Genomic DNA, 22,166 nt, shown 5'->3' on the forward strand with positions numbered 1-22,166 from the left:
TTATTATCATCATCCCCCTACCTGCTGAATCTATCCCATAAATTCAATATTAAGGAAAAAACTCTGAAGAGAAATATTGACTTGCAAACTCTCTCAAAGACCCCAAATCACACACACTCTCTCTCCAATAGTCCTGCCTCATCACATTTGGGTCTCGCTCAAAGCTGGTACTGGGACTAAAGTGAGGGTGGCCTGTGGACAGGAACTGTGTGCTCTTCTCATCCTCACTCTGACTTCCCTATGACATAAGAATACCAAGAGGAGGGGCTTCCCTGGTGGTCCAATGGTTAAGAATCTGCCTTGCAATACAAGGGACACTGGTTCGATCCCTGGTCCAGGAAGATCCCACATCCCTTGGAACGGCTAAGCCTGTGAACTACAACTACTGAGCCTGAGCTCTAGGGCCCATGATCGGTAAATATTGAGCCCACCAGGCCACAACTACTGTGCTCCACAACAAGAGAAGCCTCTGCAACTAGAAGCCCACACCTGGAAACTGGAGAGTAGCTCCCACTTTCCACAACTAGACAAAGTCCATGCACAGTAACAAAGACCCAGAGCAGCCAATTAAAAAAAAACAAACACAGAGAAATGGGATTGGAGATGGTGATGAGAAAGGATTACCCTGTGGGAGATTATTCCACTGACAAGGCAGATGTTGCCTTATCACACATAGTCATAGCCAGAGTCCTGCGAGCTGCCCTTTTGCCACAGACCTGGGAGGAGCTACTGGTCCTCTTTCCCCAACCTTATTGTGTGAAAGCTGAGGGAAAGGGGATGAGTTTCTTTCCAACTCTAACTGTTCATGATTTTCTAAACACCAGAAGAGAGTGAAAAAGTTGGCTTAAAGCCCAACATTCAGAAAACTAAGATCATGGCATCCTGTCCCATCACTTCATGGGAAATAGATGGGGAAACAGTGGAGTGGCAGACTTTATTTTTGGGGGCTCCAAAATCACTGCCGATGGTGACTGTAGCCATGAAATTAAAAGATGCTTACTCCTTGGAAGGAAAGTTATGACCAACCTAGATAGCATATTCAAAAGCAGAGACATTACTTTGCCAACAAAGGTCCGTCTAGTCAAAGCTATGATTTTTCAGTAGTCATGTATGGATGTGAGAGTTGGACCATAAAGAAAGCTGAGTGCCAAAGAACTGATGCTTTTGAGCTGTGGTGTTGGAGAAGACTCTTGAGAGTCCCTTGGACTGCAAGAAGATCCAACCAGTTCATCCTAAAGAAAATCAGTCCTGAATATTCATTAGAAGTACTGATGTTGAAGCTGAAACTCCAATACTTTGGCTACCTGATGGAAAGAACTGACTCATTTGAAAAGATCCTGATGCTGGGAAAGATTGAAGGCAGGAGGTGAAGGGGACGACAGAGGATGAGATGGTTGGATGGCATCACCGACACAATGGACATGAGTTTGAAAAAACCCTGGGAGTTGTTGATGGACAGGGAAGCCTGGCGTGCTGCAGTCCCTGGGGTCGCAAAGAGTCGGACATGACTGAGCGAATGAACTGAACTGAAACACCAGAGAACGACAAGGTAACTTGGAGGTTTTCATAGTGGGATTCAGGGAATAGGCAAAGCTTCCCTGGTGGCTTAGAGGTTAAAGTCTCTGCCTGAAATGCGGGAGACCTGGGTTCAATCCCTGGGTTGGGAAGATCCCCTGGAGAAGAAAATGGCAACCCACTCCAGTATTCTTGCCTGGAGAATCCCATGGACGGAGGAGCCTGGTGGGCTACAGTCCACGGGATTGCAAAGAGTCGGACACCACTGAGCGACTTCATTTTCACTTTCAAAGAATGATCAAGAAGCCAAGGGGGAAGCAGGAAGATAGAAAATAAGATGGGTAGGAAAATAAAGAAGCTGTCGTGGTGTGCAAATCCTCACAAAAAGAAACAAGAGAAGAGGGTGTGGACCCAGGGCTAGGCTGGGGACACAGACACAAAATACCCTTGGAGAGGAAGAGAAGTGGGGGGTAGTGTGTCCCCTGAAGGCCCTCTGCAGCCCTCCCATTGCCACTGCCAACCAGGACACTTCCTTCCCCACCTCTCCCTACAACCAACCCCCGCTCCCCATTCCCAGTGCAAGGCTCCTTTTCAGGCCTATCATGGTACCATCCCCCAAACATAAGGCCACAGCTATGACGCAGTCATTGCACTGTTTACTGAGCTCCTATTACGTGCCAGGCCTCATGTTGAGTACCTGAGACGCTTTTCCCATTGAATTAATGCACTAAAATGTATTAATTCTATGCATTTCATCATATCGATGCTATTATTTCCATTTTACCATCTAGAAGATTGAGATTACACAGTTTAATTTGCTCTAGGTCACACAGTTGGCAAATAGCAGAGATCAGTGGTTAGTCTCAAGCTTTATCACTACGCTCTTCTGCCTTCCACAAAAAACTTGTTGGGCACCTTGACTTGAAAAGGGCCCAGGAAAGGTGGGCTGGTTTAGGAACCACTTGCTCAAAGGCAGACTCTGCCCTTGTAACTTGTTCCCTCCTCGAGTGCCAACTTAAACTCACGAGGTCCCTGGCCTGTGACTCCTCTCAAGGCTTCCAGTAGGCACTAGAAAACTCAGATCTGTCAGACTGCCCCTGTGACGAGTGCCTGGCCTCCGCTGGACAAGCCCCATCTTGGCCAAGAGGCACCGCTGGGGCCAGGCTGGGGTGCGGAGAACACACCTGGCCGGTTGAGAAGGAAAGTGGCACACCAGCATCCCAGAGCCCCATGCCAGGCCCGTGCAGAAGGTATAGCACTCGGTTTCTGCCAGACATAAGTTCCCCAATCACTTTGAAAGCTGAGCTAGGACAGTGAGGACAGGGCAAGAGCCTGAGAATCACTGCCACCCTGTCTGGACTTCTGGCTCTGTTCTGGGGCCAAGCTAATCAGCCTTCTCCTGCCTCTGCTAATTCTCACATAATCCTGGGGTCCACCTCACCATCACTGTTATGGAAGTCAAATAAGCCATGCAGAGACCTAGCACAAGGCCAGGCAGGTAATAACAATCATTGTGTCTTTACATGCATGGTCACATTTAATCTCCAGGTGGTTAAAGAGACTGAGGTGAAGAAGGTTCATTTCCACAAAGTCACTCACTAGGAGTGAGTGGACCCAGGGTCCAAAAGCTCATGCCCTGTGGCTCTACGCCACAGTAAACTTTGGCTGTTGCTATCATTGTTGTTAAGGTTCCTACTGTTACAAGATATCTGTGTTGTAGCTGCAGTGGAAACCAATAACAGAGGACAATCCCAATAATTTACCTCCAAGACAGCTGGAGAGGAGTGACTGATTTCAGCAATGATTTTCTATGATTGCTCTACTTGAGGGAAAATCAGACTGAACGACTAAATCTAAGCACCGAGGGTCAGTCCTAGCCCTAGCCAGGTGACCTGTCTTCAATGCATCCAAGGAAGGCAGGCCTGCCGAGAGAATGCTTAATGTCCGGAATTATGAGCGTAAAAGAAGGAAGAAACCACTACGGGAAACTAGAAGAAAGAACACCAAAAAACAGCAGGGAAGAGGTCCCAGGTGCCGTGGCTGGGCCCTGGGCACTGACTTGTAGCAGAAGTTAGCATTGTGCTTGTAGAACCGGCAGAGGTTCCCATCATCAGGGGGCGTGGCGCAGAAGAAGATGGTAGGTGACAGATTGTATCGGCCAATCTTGCAGAACTCATCAGTTTCTCGAGGAGCACCAGGCTCGATGGCGACACGATCACCTGGTGGAAAACAAACATACAAACAAACAAACAGAGGGGCAGAGATGCTGGTAAGAGTCATGTGCTCACAGGTAAATGCCAACAGGGGGATCTGGCCGAATGAGCCTCCCTCCCCACTGGGGACCCAGGGTAGTCCAGGAAAGCCCAGCCTGTTAGTGTCTCCAAGGGAAATACCAAAGGCAGCACACACACTCTGGAAGAAAATGACCAGTCCACTTCTCCACAGGATGGTTTGCCTTGCCTGCCCTTTTTTCAACTCATGGGATAAGTCCTCCAGTTCCATAGCCACTTCCCAGCTTATGAAACATAACTAGTCCCAGCAAGCCAGGTTTTGTTCCCATCTCAAACTGGTGCAGAAGAGGTAGCTAGTGTGTGGAATTTGCAGAGTTTTTTCTTCCCTGTTTTGATAATATGCTGACAGGAGTCATAATGATGGCACATCTTGTGTTCAGTCTCCTAGACAATAACTGATTCCTGGTTAGTAGAACCACTAAGGCAAATGACCCATAGAGGCTTCAGACTCTGTACATCAGAGAAACACTAAGGCTTGTGAACAGCCAGCTCTACTGTACTTCTACTCCATGTCTCACTACGTCCACTTGGAAACCCAGCCTTAGACTGGCTCTTCTAACTTCTTAGTATGAAAAATTTCAAACATACAACAAAGTCATAGGACTTACCCCATGAGTTGAAAAACATACAGCAAAGTTGAAAGAACTGTATGATGAACACCCAGACGTTCTCTACTTGTTTCTTCAATTAACATTTAGCTACATTGATTTTATCACATATCCATCTCATTTATCTCTCTCTCTTCCACCCATCAATCCACCTTCTTTTCGAATGCATTTCAAAGTAGGCTGCACATTCAAGTACATATCACTCAGCTTCATATCATTAGACTGTAGCTTGCATATCATAACTACAGTTCAATACTTGTTTATGGTATCTTGTTAAGGTAAAATTTAGATGCTGACAAAATGCAGACATGTACTTAGCTTCTTCAGGGCTAGTGGATCCCTCCTGGTGCAGCCAGGCTCAGAGGGCCTTGTAACTAACACAGGACGACACCTCCTGAGAACTCTCTCCTTCCCAGAGAGAATCTGTTGTTTCCAGGCTATGAGGTGGGCTCACCAGGAAAAGAAGGTTAAAGCCACAGCTGGCTATTCCAAGACAGCTTGGATTTAATTCACTGTGTTGGGGAACATCGCAATCTGCCGTAGCTGAGAATTCCGCCTGAATTAAGCAAATTCCCAGGTAGCTCAGTGATAAAGAATCTACCTGCCAAGTAGACTTGGACTCGATCCCTGGATCAGGAAAATCCCCTAAAGAAGGAAATGACAACCCACTCTAGAATTCTTGCCTGGAAAAATCCCATGGACAGAGGAGCCTCATAGCCTACAGTCCATGGAATCGCAAAGTCAGATACAACTTAGTGACTTAACTATAGCAACAACAAAATATTGATGGTTTCCAAGCCATCCAGTAAAATCAATGCTGCATGGAAGGCCCTGGTTCTCAGTGTGTATAGATATTCTGTGGTTCCTGTGGCTGCAACATCTTCCCCTCCCCTTTACCTGGCTTATTTCTTACTTGTCTTCAGGTGTTGAATTAATTTTCTCTTCCTCAGATGAGCCAGGGTTCTGGAGAGTAGTCTACACTGATCACACCCTGTATTCTCCTCTGCTGTCCTCAACACAATTTTGATTAATTAACTGTCTGTCCCAGTTGCCTTCCCCTGTGTAAAATCCAAGTATGTAGAGATTGAGACTGTCTTGTTCACTGCTGTGTCCCCAGTGTTTACCAGAGGGCCTGGCCCTGAAAAATCACACAGAAATATATGTGCTGAATGAATAAACAAATCCATTGGCGAAAGGGCTTTGCTGACCTGGTTGTAGGTGCCTGACCAATGATCCCACTTTTACGACTGTTCCTGAAGCTTCATGCCCCAGCACCATTGGCTTTTTCACAACAAAATCTCCAATTCGACCATGCTGCCAGTAATGGACATCTGAGCCACAAATTCCAACAGAATGCATCTTCAGAAGCACCTCTGGTAAGAGAAAGGAGAAGGAGAAAACAAGTGAGGAAGGGAAGGACCCCTCTATCTCTCTGAGGTGTTTTTCCTCTGGACAAATGAGAGGGTTTGGTTTCAAGGTCAGGTATAAAACTTAGATCACAGAGGAAAACAAGCTAAAAAGCAGCTTGACTAAGTCTTACAAGGCAAGAAAGCTTCCAAACAGCAAAATAACTGCATGTGAGGGCTAATTCTATGCATCAGCTTGGCTTGGCTATGGTGCCCAGCTGTTTGGTTAAATGCTCGATGTTGCTGGGAAGTTACTTTTTTGATGTGATTAACATTTAAGCACATCCATGTTCACTGCAGTATTATTTACAATAGTCAAGTTATGGAAACAATCTAAGTGTCCATTGATGGAGGAATGGACAAAGAAAAGGTGGTGTTATATATACAATGGAATATTATTCGGCCATTAAAAAAGGAAATCTTGCCATTTGCAACAACATGAATGGACCTTGAGGGCATTATGCTAAGTGAAATAAGTCAGAGAAAGACAAATACCATATGATTTCACTTAAATGCAGAATCTAAAACCAAACCAAAACAAAAACCTACCAAACTCAGATACAGAAAATGGATTGGTGGTTGCCAGAGGCAAGGAGTGGAAGGTGGGTGAAATGGGCAAAGGGGGTCAAAGGGAACAAACTTCTCCTTATAAAATAAATATCAATAAGTCTGGGGAGGTAATGTACAGAATGGTGACTGTATTTATAATACCGTGTTACATATGTCAAAGTTCCTGAGAGAACAGATCTTAAAAAAGTTCTCATCACAAGAAAAAAAAACTGTACAATAGTTATTTGCAATGACAGATGTTAACTAGACATTGTGGTGATCACTTCACAGTATATACAGATATTAAATCATCATGTTCACCTGAAGCTAACATAATGCTGTGTGTAAATTATATAATACTTTAATAAAACAAACATTTAAACCAGTATATTTTGAGTAAAGCAAATTATTCTCCATAATGTGGATAAACCTTCTCCAATCAATTGAAGGCCTTAAAAAAGTCTGAGGTTTCCTGAAGGAGATGGAATTCTCCTTAACTTAACTTACCTGAATTTTCAGCCTGCTGGTTATCCCTACAGATTTCAGTCTAGGCAGCTCCTCTGTCTCTGTTTCTCTCTATATAATAAAGCTAATATAAATAATAATGTCTCTCAGTTCTATTTCCCTGGAGAACTCTAATACACCAAATAAAAGGTGTTAGTAGGAAGAAGTGTGTCAACTACCTAAGAGGAAAAAAAACCTGTTTTTTGAGGAGATAACTGTTTCCAGACAACTAATATGCTATGCTTGAGTCTTGAGCTTCCCAGGTGGTGCCTCAGTGATAATGAACCTGTCTGCCAATGTAGGAGATGGAGATGTGGGTTTGATCTCTGGGCTGGGAAAATCCCCTGGAATAGGAAATGGCAACCCACTCCAGTATTCTTGCCTGGGAAACCCCATGGACAGAGGAGCCTGGTGGGCTACAGTCCATGGGGTTGCAAAGAGTCCATCACAGCTTAGCGACTGAGCATGCATGCCTGATTCTTATCTATCATGAGAAGGAGGCTGGTACGATTCAGGCTTGGCAATACTTTGTGTGCTATCAGGCTGAGTTCTTCATGCTTGTTTTGTTCAAAAGTGCAGCTTTAATTTAAACCATCCAAAGACTTCAACTGGCATTTCTCCTTCACAGGTTTGAATATAGTGAGATTTGGTGATATTGTTGTTGTCAGTTTTCCAAGTTTAAAATAATGATTGAACTGAGCCCCTTTGCTGAAATAAATCCTAAAGGATTACTGGCCTAGTGTGACTGAGTTTACCACATTACAAAGTATCTCCCTGAGAAAAAGCTCTGCCCTAGGAAGACAAAGAGACCAGAGCTCTGCTCCGCACTCGGATGTTTTACACATTGCCCTTGTCACAAACCACGGGAGATCCACCAGGTGTGGCTCCGTAGAACTTCCTCGTCCTTGGTGAACAGGGTAAGAAGTTGCAGGGCACATCCTGAGATCAAACTTAGGGAAAAGTCATTTGAGTCATGAAAATTATCTAGGAGTTTCCTCTCTTGAAGTTAGCAATTTATAACATGAGATTACATTTGAGATGCTAGAACGCTAGCTGAAATTTACCATCATTTCCCTTTTCAACTCAAGAGTGGCAAGGGATAAGAAAATGAGAGAAGCATGCTGCAGAGAGAAACTGAAAAGCTTCCTTTGGGTCCAGAGAAACCCTTTTCTTTTCTTTTTTTTTTTTTTTTTGCCACCTCTGGAATCCACACTAACTTTTCAGAACACAATGAAGTGCCCTTTCACTTCTCTGAATATCATATCTCGGTAGATACACTTGAGCCTTAAATATACATTACTTGCTTAACACTGATAGAAACAGCTATTATCTGTCTTCTTAGTGCGGGCGAGAGGAGCTACCCCACGTCCGAGGTCAGGGGCAGAAGCCGGGAGGACCCCATGCCCGAGGGGAGGCGGCCAAGAGGAGTTACCCCACGTCCGAGGTCAGGGGCAGCGGCCGAGAGTACCAGGCTGCGATGGCGCAGGAACGGCTGAGAGGAGCTACCCCACGTCCAAGGTCAGGGGTGGCAGCCAAGAGGAGCTACCCCGCATCCTAGGTCAGGGGCTGCGGCCGACAGGAGCTACCCCACGCCTGAGGCCAGGGAGGAGCAACCCCACCCCCAAGGAGTGGTGGCTGCACGGGCACAGGGGGGCCTAGAGAGCTATTCCACATTCAAGGTCAGAAGGGGCAGCGTGAGGAGGTACCCCTCGGCCAAGGTAAGGAGCAGCAGCTGCGCTTTGCTGGAGCAGCCATGAAGAGATACCCCACGTCCAAGGTAAGAGAAACCCAAGTAAGACGGTAGATGTTGCAAGAGGGCATCAGAGGGCAGACACACTGAAACCATACTCAAAGAAAACTAGTCAATCTAACCACACTAAGACCACAGCCTTGTCTAACTCAATGAAACTAAGCCATGCCTGTGGGGCCACCCAAGACGGACGGGTCATGGTGGAGAGGTGGAGAAGGGAATGGCAAACCACTTCAGTATTCTTGCCTTGAGAACCCCATGAACAGTTTAAAAAGGCAAAATGATAGGGTACTGAAAGAGGAATTCCCCAGGTCAGTAGGTGCCCAATATGCTACTGGAGATTAGTGGAGAAGTAACTCCAAAAACAATACCCAGTTGTGGATGTGACTGGTGATAGAAGCAAGGTCCAATGCTGTAAAGAGCAATATTTCATAGGAACCTGGAATGTCAGGTCCATGAATCAAGACAAATTGGAAGTGGTCAAACAAGAGACGGCAAGAGTGAACGTCGACATTCTAGGAATCAGCAAACTGAAATGGACTGGAATGGGTGAATTTAACTCAGATGACCATTATATCTACTACTGCGGGCAGGAATCCCTCAGAAGAAATGGAGTAGCAATCATGGTCAACAAAAGAGTTCGAAATGCAGTACTTGGATGTAATCTCAAAAACGACAGAATGATCTCTGTTCGTTTCCAAGGCAAACCATTCAATATCACAGTAATCCAAGTCTATGCCCCAACCAATAACGCTGAAGAAGCTGAAGTTGAACGGTTCTATGAAGACCTACAAGACCCTTTAGAACTAACACCCCCAAAAAGATGTCCTTTTCATTATAGGGAACTGGAATGCAAAAGTAGGAAGTCAAGAAACACCTGGAGTAACAGGCAAATTTGGCCTTGGAATATGGAATGAAGCAGGGCAAAGACTAATAGAGTTTTGCCAAGAAAATGCACTGGTCATAACAAACACCCTCTTCCAACAACACAAGAGAAGACTCTACACATGGAGATCACCAGATGGTCAACACCAAAATCAGATTGATTATATTCTTTGCAGCCAAAGATGGAGAAGCTCTATACAGTCAGCAAAAACAAGACCAGGAGCTGACTGTGGCTCAGATCATGAACTCCTTATTGCCAAATTCAAACTGAAATTGAAGAAAGTAGGGAAAACCACTAGACCATTCAGGTGTGACCTAAATCAAATCCCTTATAATTATACAGTGGAAGTGAGAAGTAGATTTAAGGGTCTAGATCTGATAGATAGAGTGCCTGATGAACTATGGACTGAGGTTCGTGACGCTGTACAGGAGACAGGGATCAAGACCATCCCCATGGAAAAGAAATGCCAAAAAGCAATTTTTTGGCTGTCTGGGGAGGCCTTACAAATAGCTGTGAAAAGAAGAGAAGCGAAAAGCAAAGGAGAAAAGGAAAGATATAAGCATCTGAATGCAGAGTTCCAAAGAATAACAAGAAGAGATAAGAAAGCCTTCCTCAGCAATCAATGCAAAGAAATAGAGGAAAACAACAGAATGGGAAAGACTAGAGATCTCTTCAAGAAAATTAGAGATACCAAAGGAACATTTCATGCAAAGATGGGCTCGATAAAGGACAGAAATGGTATGGACCTAAAAGCAGCAGAAGATATTAAGAAGAGGTGGCAAGAATACACAGAAGAACTGTACAAAAAAGATCTTCACGGCCCAGATAATCACGATGGTGTGATTACTCATCTAGAGCCAGATATCCTGGAATGTGAAGTCAAGTGGGCCTTAGAAAGCATCACTACGAACAAAGCTAGTGGAGGTGATGGAATTCCAGTTGAGCTATTTCAAATCCTGAAAGATGATGCTGTGAAAGTGCTGCACTCAATATGCCAGCACATTTGGAAAACTCAGCAGTGGCCACAGGACTGGAAAAGGTCAATTTTAATTCCAATCCTAAAGAAAGGCAGTGCCAAAGAATGCTCAAACTACTGCAGAATTGCACTCATCTCACACGCTAGTAAAGTAATGCTCAAAATTCTCCAAGCCAGGCTTGAGCAATATGTGAACCGTGAAATTCCAGATGTTCAAGCTGGTTTTAGAAAAGGCAGAGGAACCAGAGATCAAATTGCCAACACACTCTGGATCATTGAAAAAGCAAGAGAGTTCCAGAAAAACATCTATTTCTGCTTTATTGACTATGCCAAAGCCTTTGACTGTGTGGATCACAATAAACTGTGGAAAATTCTGAAAGAGATGGGAATACCAGACCACCTGACCTGCCTCTCGAGAAATCTGTATGCAGGTCAGGAAGCAACAGTTAGAACTGGACATGGAACAACAGACTGGTTCCAAATAGGAAAAGGAGTACGTCAAGGCTGTATATTGTCACCCTGCTTATTTAACTTATATGCAGAGTACATCATGAGAAATGCTGGGCTGGAAGAAGCACAAGCTGGAATCAAGATTGCCAGGAGAAATATCAATAACCTCAGATATGCAGATGACACCACCCTTATGGCAGAAAGTGAAGAAGAACTAAAAAGCCTCTTGATGAAAGTGAAAGAGGAGAGTGAAAAAGTTGGCTTAAAGCTCAACATTCAGAAAACTAAGATCATGGCATCTGGTCCCATCACTTCATGGGAAATAGATGGGGAAACAGTGGAAACAGTGTCAGACTTTATTTTTGGGGGCTCCAAAATCACTGCAGATGGTGACTGCAGCCATGAAATTAAAAGATGCTTACTCCTTGGAAGAAAAATTATGACCAACCTAGACAGCATATTGAAAAGCAGAGACATTACTTTGCCAACAAAGGTCCATCTAGATAAGGCTATGGTTTTTCCTGTGGTCATGTATGGATGTGAGAGTTGGACTGTAAAGAAAGCTGAGCACCGAAGAATTGATGCTTTTGTACTGTGGTGTTGGAAAAGACTCTTGAGAGTCCCTTGGACTGCAAGGAGATCCAACCAGTCCATTCTGAAGGAGATCAGCCCTGGGATTTCTTTGGAAAGAATGATGCTTCCTTCATTCACAAAGGAATGATCCAGTACTTTGGCCACCTCATGCGAAGAGTTGACTCATTGGAAAAGACCCCGATGCTAGGAGGGATTGGGGGCAGGAGGAGAAGGGGATGACAGAGGATGAGATGGCTGGATGGCATCACTGACTCGATGGACGTGATTGTAGTGAACTCCGGGAGTTGGTGATGGACAGGGAGGCCTGGCGTGCTGCGATTCATGGGGTCGCAAAGAGTTGGATACGACTGAGCGACTGAACTGAAGTGAACTATTGCTATAAATCAGTAACCCAATTGACCTTTGAGTAACAAAACCCCAGAGGCTCCAGGAAAGCTGCCTTCAGTCTGATGTTCACACAGAAGCTACAGTTCTGGGTGAGGCAGGGAAGCATGTACCCAACTCATCAAGGATAGAAATTGCCCCTTGCCACCTGCCTCACTTCCTGCTGCGGGACCCCAGGGATGAAAGGAATTGGGAAACTGTCAGTTGGAAGCTGCCACAGCTAGGAGGGTGGCATGAGCTCCCCAGGTAGAGACATCACCCTGGGAAATGTGCGGGTCAGCTCGGCTGGGCAGGTTTGGCCAGAAGGAATGGAGCAAAGGTGGCAGGAACCCTGCCCCAGTGTGCTCACCCACTTCCTGCTCCTGTTTGATTAGGGTAGTAGGGAAGGGCTCTATGCAGCTCGTCCCACCCCCAGTGGAGAGAACAGCCTGGTCTTTGGAGACTGTCCTGGACGTCCCCTTTTGTATTTACAAGATTACGATCTAAAGACTCACGCCTTTCCAAAGTTTGGAGTTAGGACATGGGTTGGCCATCCAAATGGCAGTTTATAGAGGACAGAGTAACCTAATTCTGTCATTAGTTCAAAAGAGGGACAATTCTGCCTTTGTCCATAACCTGAAGAATTTTATGTCAAATTCTCTGGGACAAGTCAGCAGTTTGATACAGTAACTCCTCTGGTTCTATCACTGTTTCTTTTATTTCATGTAGCAGCCGATTGAATCTATCTAGCCATACTGTGGACAATAGAACTAGGTTGAAAGCCTAAGAAAAGCATAGTTTTCTTTAAATTAATTACTTTAATTGGAGGATAATTACTTTACAATATTGTGATGGTTTTTGTCATTCACTGACATGAATCAGCCACGGGTACCCATGTACACCCCCATCCTGAATCCTCCTCCTATCTCCTTTTTATGGAGGTTTTTAAGTAACAAACAGTAGGAAAAGAGGGAGAAAGGAACAGCATATGTGTGTCTTCGGGGTAAACAACAAGAAACAATAAAAGACAAGTCGAATATTCCACGGACCTACCATTTGGGCCTGGTTCAGGGATAGGATAGTTTTCCTAAAGGAAACAAAATAGAAAAATAATTTAGCATGTACAACAACTTTACCTTATGAACATTTCAAAGTTTCATTCAAATATTTCTTCTTATAATTAACACAGATTCAGACCATACCGCTGCTGGGTGGATGTCGGAGGGGTTATCCTGAATCCTGCTGACTCCAACTGCTGACCTCATCCAGCCCACTGGTGAAATGTGCCATGGAGCAAGGAAAAGTACACAACTTGCATACCCTGGCAGAAAGGATACTTCTGGGTCTCTAATATGGGGTGTGGATAATAAATTCTTACTTAGTTTTCTTTGGTCTGGCGAACTTGTACTGGGAAAGGATGAGGTGTTTCCAGCAGTTGCACAGGAAGGCTTTTGTCTCTGAACATGTTGGAAACTGTGTGTGCTCCGCTCATTCACATCAGTGCACAGACTAACGCTTGGTACTCTCTTTTAAAACCTCCCACTGGAGTTTTAGTTTGGGGGGACACAGAGGACCTGCATTTTGCACATGCTCACTGGGTTAAAAAGCAATCTGATGGTCACAGCTATTTATGATGAGGATAATGATAATTTACCAAGCTTTTTTTCCCACTGCCAACTAGCTAGGAAGTTCCTAATGACAAGGTAGAAGGACAGTGAGTGGCCAAATCCAAATGTTCATTTTATTAATTCTTTGAAGGCAGCCAAGCAAGAAGAGGGAGAAGGGATACAAATAAACCATTCACTGGACATACCATGTGCCAGACAGTCTACTGGGCTTTACATACATCATGGCACATGGCCCATCACTTGCAGATGGGAAACCTGAGACTAGCAAGTTAAAAAAACCTGATCAAGGTCACAGGACCAGAATGGACAAACTAGGTCTAACCCCAGGTGTGTCCGACTCCCAAGCCTGCCTCATTGCATCTCATTGCACCCTCAAAGTCGAATTTGCCTTTTCTCCTCTAGGGGTGATGTAAGGAGCAATCAGATAATGAGAATTTTGGAACTGGGCCCAATGCAGAGTGCTCTAGAAGGAAGCAAGGCTCAAAGCTTGCCTCCTTCACAAAGCCTCCTCCAGATGCTTTTATGGGAGCAATAAGTAATCCTAGTGCTATTTTGATTGGAGAAGGAAATGGCAACCCACTCCAGTGTTCTTGCCTCGAGAATCCCAGGGACAGGGGAGCCTGGTGGGCTACCATCTATGGGGTCGCACAGAGTCGGACACGACTGAAGCGACTTAGCAGCAGCAGCACTATTTTGCTAACATGATAAGAACCTTGTTGCCAAAGACTATGCCTTCAATCTCTGGCACCAGATACAGTGCTCTGCGCCAAACCTGGGAGGCTTGGTACTTGTTAAATAATCACTCTCCATAACAGTATTTCCACAGAAAGTCTGAGGTTCTTGCTCATCCAAGATTATCAGCCTTTTCTGTTATAACAGCTCAATGCTTATTTGAACTCCCTGTTTCCCATGAATCAAAAGATCAAAGGGTTAACACTCATGCTCATTAGTTAACACTGACCAACTTCTCTGTGTCAGGTGCTGCACATGCATCACCTCAGCTCATCCCCAGGACAACCCTATGTAATGCCTTATTATTATCCCATTTTTGGTCTATGATGAGGGTGAGGAACAGGGAGATTTGGCCATCTGTTCATAGTAACAATAAGGTAGTAAATGATGGAGCTGCACCCAAAGTAGCTTGATGGGGGGACAAGAGGCAGTTTTTTCATCTCTTAATACATTTGGAATGAAGAGAGGAAAGGAGAGAGGAGAGAAGAGAGGGAGGGAAGAAAGCCATCTAGAAACAGGCAACTCCAGATAGCTGGCTGTCACCAAAATCTTTCTCAAAGTTGCTGGTCCCACATCTGACATTATACAGCATCAGAGACTGCTGTGTAAGGTTATGTTTCTGTTATACGGAATGAAAATTTAAATTACATGCTAAAATGAAACTAAGACTAAGTAAGGCTTTTTATTTCAAACATGGAACTGCACTCTCCCCATCCCCACCCATCCCCTACCCCCACAACCCCCTAAGGTGCTAGTAGGCAACTTTCCAGGCACTGGGAATTTGGGATGGAAAGATGGTAAGATCCAAACTCAAAGCAACAGTTAGGAGCACCAAGTTGCCCTTGGGTCACCAGAGATTACTGTAACTGGGAGTTAACAGAGCTCACAAACTTTGGTCTTACCACATGGGCAAAGCTGCAGTGTCTCTCCTGGACACTAGAGGGTGCTGTGCCGATAACCTGTTTTTTCCTTAGTAGCAGAACAGACATGGGGAACTTAAATACCCATCCCTGAAAATCATGTCTTTTTCTGTTCTCTTTCTTGCTGAGTCTAAAGACTCTTACAGCTCAGTTTGGCTCTCCTCTCTCTTCTCTGCAGGAGACATGCCACCTGAGCACAAGACCATGTTAAGATCAGTCCTTAAATTTGTAAATATTATCCTAAGCATAGCTGCAGGGCTCACAATGTTTTCAAAAGTTATGGTTATTAAAAAAAATCTTGCTTTTAATTTATGGTTGGTTCCTTGGTATGATGTTGGCTAAATCCTGTTTACTTAATCTCCTTTTCTGTCTCATATTACGGTGGTGATATTCATTTATCCTATTTCTCATGTATCAAAATTTCTTAGCTCCTCTGAGATCTTATAATTTCACTTTTAACCCCCTGGCCCCTTTCTTCATTCCCAAAGGTTTGTCATCACACATATTCAAAGTCTCTTGAACAGGATTTCTTATTTTTCTGTGAGTGATAGTAACCAAGGGATAGAGAGGAGTTGAGTAACACTCTTTACTGAGTTATGTAAGTTTTACAGCATTTTCACTTTGAGTCCCTTCTATGCCCTTCAGGTCTTCCTCCTCCACCACCACCACAAATAAATCATGTAAATACTTCAGGAAGAACTCTGTGGGAACACAGAATCATCTCAGGGGAATCTCACATCCTAAATGTTATCTTGCCTTTCCTAAATATATTTTCTCAAATTAGCTTAAATATATATTCCCTGAATATGCCCTATTGGCCCCCTTTCCTCAACTTCCAGTTGTCCATCTGAGTATGTCTTGCCTGGATGGTAGCAATGGTCTCAAGATGAGGAGAAATTAGGAGAAAATGCCCTCCCCCTCCTCCAGCCAACATGACTCTGGAATCACCTATCTGTTGAAACACAGGTTCCCCTCCAGGAGCTGTGTGTCCTTGGGGCAGTTACATAAGGTCGTTGGACTTTGAATCTTCTTCCTCTAACGAAGATAATCATAAAAGAGAGAGCCCTTGGGAATTCCTCAGTAGTCCACTGGCTCCAAACTCTCTCTGCCAAGAGCCTGGGTTCAATCGCTGGTCGGGGAACTAGGATGTCACTAGCTGTGCAGCTCAGCCAAAAAGAAAAAAAAAAAAGAGTGCCTGACTCGTAGTAAATGTTAGCTCTTATTACAAAAGAAATAAAATCAAAATCCTTTCTGTAAAATCAGCTCACAACGTGGTTGAACCAGCTCTAGACAACCGTGTCCTTTTTCTTTTGAAAGGGTAACTTTTAAAACTATTTTGGAGAAAAGTTGTATGTCTCTTGTTTCTCAGGTCAACATTAAGGGAACTAGACTGCTTCTGAAAAGGCTGGAATTTAGGAGAAAAGTCAAGTAGGATTCCAGCATTTTTTAGGCTTGATTCTAACAGTTGAGTGTAAAGACCGTGACCCCTGCCTCAGAGTAAGGGACAAAGGGCACGGCTGGGAGAAAGCGGCCATTCTCGCCCCCTGGTCCTTGCAGCCCACCTTTGCCGCCTGCGCTACTTGCCAGGTCTCCTGTCAACCTGCTGGCTGGCTGCCCTGCACCCTTAAGGAGACCAGAGCAGAAAATCTTATTTTTGTTTCCCTCACTCCTCAACTTTCCCCCTCCCCTGAGGGCTTGAAGGGTGTTTTGAGGGTATGAGGAAAATTCAAAGGTTTTCCATTTATCCTAAGAGGCTTTGTTCTAGCCGACACTGGTCCTGGCAAACTCGAGGTCAAAGTAGAAGGGTCAGACATTCTCGCAAAGTTCACTGAGCGGGTCTCCAGCCTCCAGCCCAGGCTCTCTGGGCTCCAACCAGTCTTCTGCCGATAACAATCTTTCTAAATTGCAAATTCATTTAAAGTGCCCAGTGGCCCTGCAAAATCCTAAACCCCCTCATTTTGCAAGCTATTTACCTCCTTGCAAGCCTCCTGCAATTTCCAAACCACCCCACACTCACTCCCTCACCTCAAGGGGGCCATTTCTCCACTTGTCAATCCCCTTTCTTCTTCCTTGAGATCCCACAGGAGGTGAGAAGTGAGGGGAAGGGAGTTACCTGGAATGGCTTCCTAATTCCTGTGGGAACTCAGGGAGATTTGAGGTTTGGATGTATAAAGATTGCAGTGTCAGGGACATCCAGGTGAGGTTGTCCAATAGAAGGTTGTAACCCTGGGACTGGCTCGGATGAATCACGAACATGGAGAGAAACAATCACCTCCTGCAAAAAAGACTCTTCTCTATCCCCACCACCCTTCCTCTCCTGAGCTTCCGCAGCACCTAATTGAATCCATACATGATGGTTAAAAGATTCTCAGCAGTGATAAACTTTAAAAAAATTCCTCCCTATTCAAAACGTATGGACATAACTACGCATGAACCTATTAGGTGGTTCTTTATTTACTGATTAAGTGCTCGTTGCGTTCAGGTCTAGGTAACCGAACATTAACATTTCTAAAAAATTATTGAGCTGAATATCACTTCACAAAATTTGACCATAGTTTCTCCAATAATTAGTGTTCTTCATGTAAATCTAGTTTGGGGAAAATCGCCAGCTTTAACAGCCACACTAAAAGACTTATGAAGTGGACATCAATGTTATATATGAGTATACACTTCTCCTCAATTTCTCTGTCATGCAGTTTTGAAAGAAATTTACCCCACACCCACCCATAATTCTAGTGTTCCTATCAGAACAGGGTTACTTTTACCAGGTCTGTTAGTAGCGCCAGGATGTATAATATAAAATGTTAAAATCCTGTTTGTGGTATTGTTTACTGCTCCTCCTGCTTTTAGGGGAAAATGTCAGCTTTGTACTTCCTGGCCTTTTGCATTTGGCCTTTGGCACTGCCCTTCTATGGCATCTGTTGGCACAGATGGCAGTATTTGCTGGATTTAATTGCCTGTTGTTATCTGGTTTTGTTTTGTTTTGTTGTTGGAACATAATTAAGATAAAAAAGAAAGGAGTTATTTCTTTGGCCTATTTGTTACTACCTCATTTTCCTGTTTTCTGAAGGAGTTTTAGATTTGGCTTCAACTGCCTCTGACTGATAAGTCTAGCTCAGGTATTAAAGGGTTAAGCAGCCTCGTTTCCTCACTCACAGTAATCTCCCAGTTTAGCCCAGCTGTTCCTTAAAGCCTTTCGGGGCCCTTTAATTTAATCCTATAGAAGCAGGCAGCTCAGCCTACTGGTGGCAAAACCAGGGAGAGAGACCTGACATTTAGGATCACCCCAGCTGCTGTGTGATCATACCCCCCTCTTTCTACAATCCTCTCCTCCCCAACCAAAATCTTAACAGCAAAGTGTATATGCAAGAAAGGGACCCCTTGAATGTGTATTACAGACTCAGAATTATCTCACTTTTTAAAATATCATTATAGATTCAAAGGAATTCTTTGGACATCAGATATAATACATTTCCTCACAGAGCAAAAACTAAGAAATATCTTCATGGTACTCTGATTAACGTTTAAACTTGATGCCAATGCACTATTTTCTCTGCCCTTTATAATTAAACAACATCAACCCGTCGCTCTGAAATGATTATTTCCCCTTAACCAGTTCTCTCTTCATACAGCTATCATAAAACAAAAACATCTGACTACATCCCCTCCACCAGGTGGGGGCTGTGCTGTTCTTGTTTTCCCTGTCCCCAGGCTCCTGCCTGAAATCTGAAAGAACCGGTAGGTAAGAATAAGGGAGATAACGTGTTCTCAGCATGGTCGATGGACTGCTGCTGATAGGTGATGCAATATGTACAGAAATTATTGGCAGGGGCATTTAGAGATGTTTACAGCATTTTGACATTGCTGCAACATCCAAATGCAGTGATACAAACATATTGATCCATGACCAATTGGAAACAAAACTAAATTGGTGCTTTATCTCAGACAGTTTGGGAAACACAAACTATTTAAATTCTCCAATGCATGAAAGTGAAAAGTGAAAGTGAAGTCGCTCAGTCGTGTCCGACTCCTAGCGGCTCCATGGACTGCAGCCTACCAGGCTCCTCCGTCTATGGGATTTTCCAAGCAAGAGTACTGGAGTGGGGTGCCATTGCCTTCTCCAACTATTTAAATAACTTCCCTCAAATAGCTTCTTCGGGGAAAAACTAATTAGACTATTTCATATCCCAATTCCATGAAATAATAATTCAGAGAAAGAATTCTGTAAGGGAGCAGAATTCACCATCCCAAAATATGTCTCTTAGGCATATTAATTATTTTAAGCTGGTTATTTTTGAATACGTTCTGAAAACCCAAGTGACACATTTGTAAGGAAAATCTCCATTTATAAGGGTGTCTTCCTCAATGTACCAAATAGAGGAAGATGACCAAATCTCTCGAAACTCGTCAGTGGAGAAGGCAATGACTTAAATCTGTATAACAACCTTACCCTTGTTTTCTGAGCTTTCCCTGGCAACCTCCCATAACTGACTCTCCCCACCCTCAACATCTTTTCTCTTTAGCTGTAGATGGTATTCAAGGTGAGGGCTTTGGCCATTTTGGCAAGTTTCTCAGTTTTCCTGGGTCTCTCTCATGTATGCATATTTAATAAAATTTTGTTTGGTTTTCTCCTATCTCATGTCAAGGTCCTATCTCAGACCAGCCAGAAGAACCTAGAAGGGTACAGGAAAATTTCTTGCTCTCCAATGCTATCTAATTCTCACACAACTCAGAGGTGAGTACTACTACCATCCCCATTATAAAGACAGGAAATTGAAATGGAAAGTAATCTGTTAAGTCACACAACCAGAAGCAGTAGAGCTGCTGGCCACTCTGGCCCCTACTTGGCTTGTGATCTCATTACTGTCTCCATTTGAAGAGGACCTCAGCGAGCTGACAGTGTTTGCTGATAAGCTGTTTGTGCATCAGCTTGGTCACCTCTTCCATTGTTTCTTTCAAGTCCACATGTTCTCTATTTAAAATGCTAGGGGTAAGGAAGAGTGAAGGAGTGAACATCCTAAGTCCTCATTATAAGGAATTATAAAGAAACCGGCAAACTCTCAGTGTATATATGTGTACACACTCCTACTCTGATTTACCACCCAACTTACAAATGCCCCAGAGCCCAAACCACAGTGCAGGCCCAAGTCCCCTGGCCAAGGAGCACTGACTCCTCCCTTGCTGTGACTGTGGTGATCACTAGTTACCTAATAGTGAAGGGGTTTAATTTTTCCTTCCCTGCAGCCACAGCTTGGAGAAAGAAAAGGGAATCCTGCATTTTTCATAGGCAGTTTAGAGGAAGGCTGGGTATCAGGTTTCCTTCCTGGTAGGCAGGCCACAAGTTTCAAGTGGCTGCTGAGATGTCTACTCCCAACTCAACCCCAAAACACTTAGCCTATCTGCTTTAAGGGGGTGCAAGGGCAGAGATATCCCACCAGTTGGCTCCCTATGGAGGTGCTGGGCGACACGCATGCTCAGGAGGGAGTGGTGAGGGCCAGAAGGGTCTGTGTTAGGTTGCAAGTGTTTGGAGAAGGAAATGGCAACTCACTCCAGTATTCCTGCCTGGAGAATCCCATGGACAGAGGAATCTGGGAGGTTCTCAGAGACACTAAAAGGTCCTGTCCCAGAGACATCTTAAATTCAAACCAAACTTACCATTTTAATCTACTCTCTTTTGTCCAGTAAATGAACCCCATCACCTCCAAGAGTTGGGGTCTTCCTGAATCCACCCTGAAGCCTTTCACCCAGTGAGTGTACCAACCCCACCACCACAGGCTACATTCTTCAGCCTATCACATTCTCATCTCTTTCGGATACACTCACTCCATCCCAGCCCCTAATTTGGGCAGTGGGTGGCTTCTAAGGCACAGTTGATAAAACCAATTTTAGGTGAGCCTCCCCACCCTCTTCTATGTTCAATGCTTAGTTCTACAGAGCCATATAAACAGTCTGGCTGAGCAGTGGGAGAGCCTGAGTTTAGGAATTAAGGCAACGGAGAGCCTGGGGGTGTAATTACAGTTCTGCTTATTATTAGGTACACTGACTTTCCTTAAGGCAGGCCCTGATCATTCAGTGCCTGTGTGATAAGCTTCGTCATTTGTGTCCGACTCTCTGCAACCTAATGGACTATAGCCCACCAGGCTCCTCTGTCCATGGGGATTCTCCAAGCAAGAATACTGGAGTGGGTTGCCATGCCCTCCTCCAGGGCATCTTCCTGACCCAGGGATTCAATCTATGTCTCTTATGTCTCCTGCCTTGGCAGGGGGGTTCTTTACCACTGGCGCCACCTGGGAAGCCCGAGCATTCGGTACACCACATATTTATAAGACCAGAAAAGAGGACACAAAATTTTGTCCTGCTCTTAGTTTGTACTTGCTTTTCCACTTGCCTGAATGTCCCCTAGTTTCCGTCCTCAAGTAGCATCCATCTCCTCTAGGGTCTCTTCCCTGGGCTAAAGGCCCCTGTGAGGCCTTTACTCTCTGTGGCCTCCAGCAAAGTCCTCACACTTGTATCGTTTAGTGCATCTGAGTGTCTAGAGCAGCTTGGGTGTCAGGGCTGTGTCCTCCTCCTCCTCTCTGAGCCCCCAGCCCAATGTATGGCACACAGCAGGCTCCCTCTCATCCAGTAAATGTTTGTAGATGCAGGGCTGAGTTTGACATCACTCTGTAAGCTGTGTATAGCTGTACCACTTTCCTTTCTTCATAATACCATCTGGTGTCTGCAGCAATAAGAACTAACAGTGACACTTTAATTCAGGATCTTGGCTGGAGGCTCCAAGGGGAGTAGAAGGAGCACTGGAATAAGTGTCTGAAACTCTGGGTTATTCTGGGCTCTCTTAACTAATGAAGCCTGTCACCTTGGGGATGGCACTTCCCTCAACTGAGTTGGCTCTGGGCAGGCACATTCTGGGGTCCACAGACCTCTAGAGGATCTATGAAGGAGGGCCATAAAGGAAGTCCATGAACTCTGAAATTGCTGCCAAACTCAATCTGTT

The 22,166-nt window shown here is 44.5% G+C and overlaps 1 protein-coding gene across 1 annotated transcript in view; it reads right to left on the reverse strand.

Annotated features, from left to right (window-relative positions):
* SORD (sorbitol dehydrogenase) overlaps positions 1–22,166 on the reverse strand; it is a 34,178-nt gene that overhangs the window by 10,829 nt on the left and 1,183 nt on the right. The window contains exons 2-4 of the mRNA NM_001037320.1: positions 12,946–12,979; positions 5,623–5,787; positions 3,575–3,734 (exon numbers count right to left, since the gene is read on the reverse strand). Of these exons, the coding sequence (NP_001032397.1) occupies positions 3,575–3,734; positions 5,623–5,787; positions 12,946–12,979 (359 nt within the window). The remainder of the gene's footprint in view (positions 1–3,574; positions 3,735–5,622; positions 5,788–12,945; positions 12,980–22,166) is intronic.

The sequence above is a fragment of the Bos taurus genome, chromosome 10 (assembly GCF_002263795.3).
Source record: "Bos taurus isolate L1 Dominette 01449 registration number 42190680 breed Hereford chromosome 10, ARS-UCD2.0, whole genome shotgun sequence".
NCBI classification, from domain to species: Eukaryota; Metazoa; Chordata; class Mammalia; order Artiodactyla; family Bovidae; genus Bos; species Bos taurus.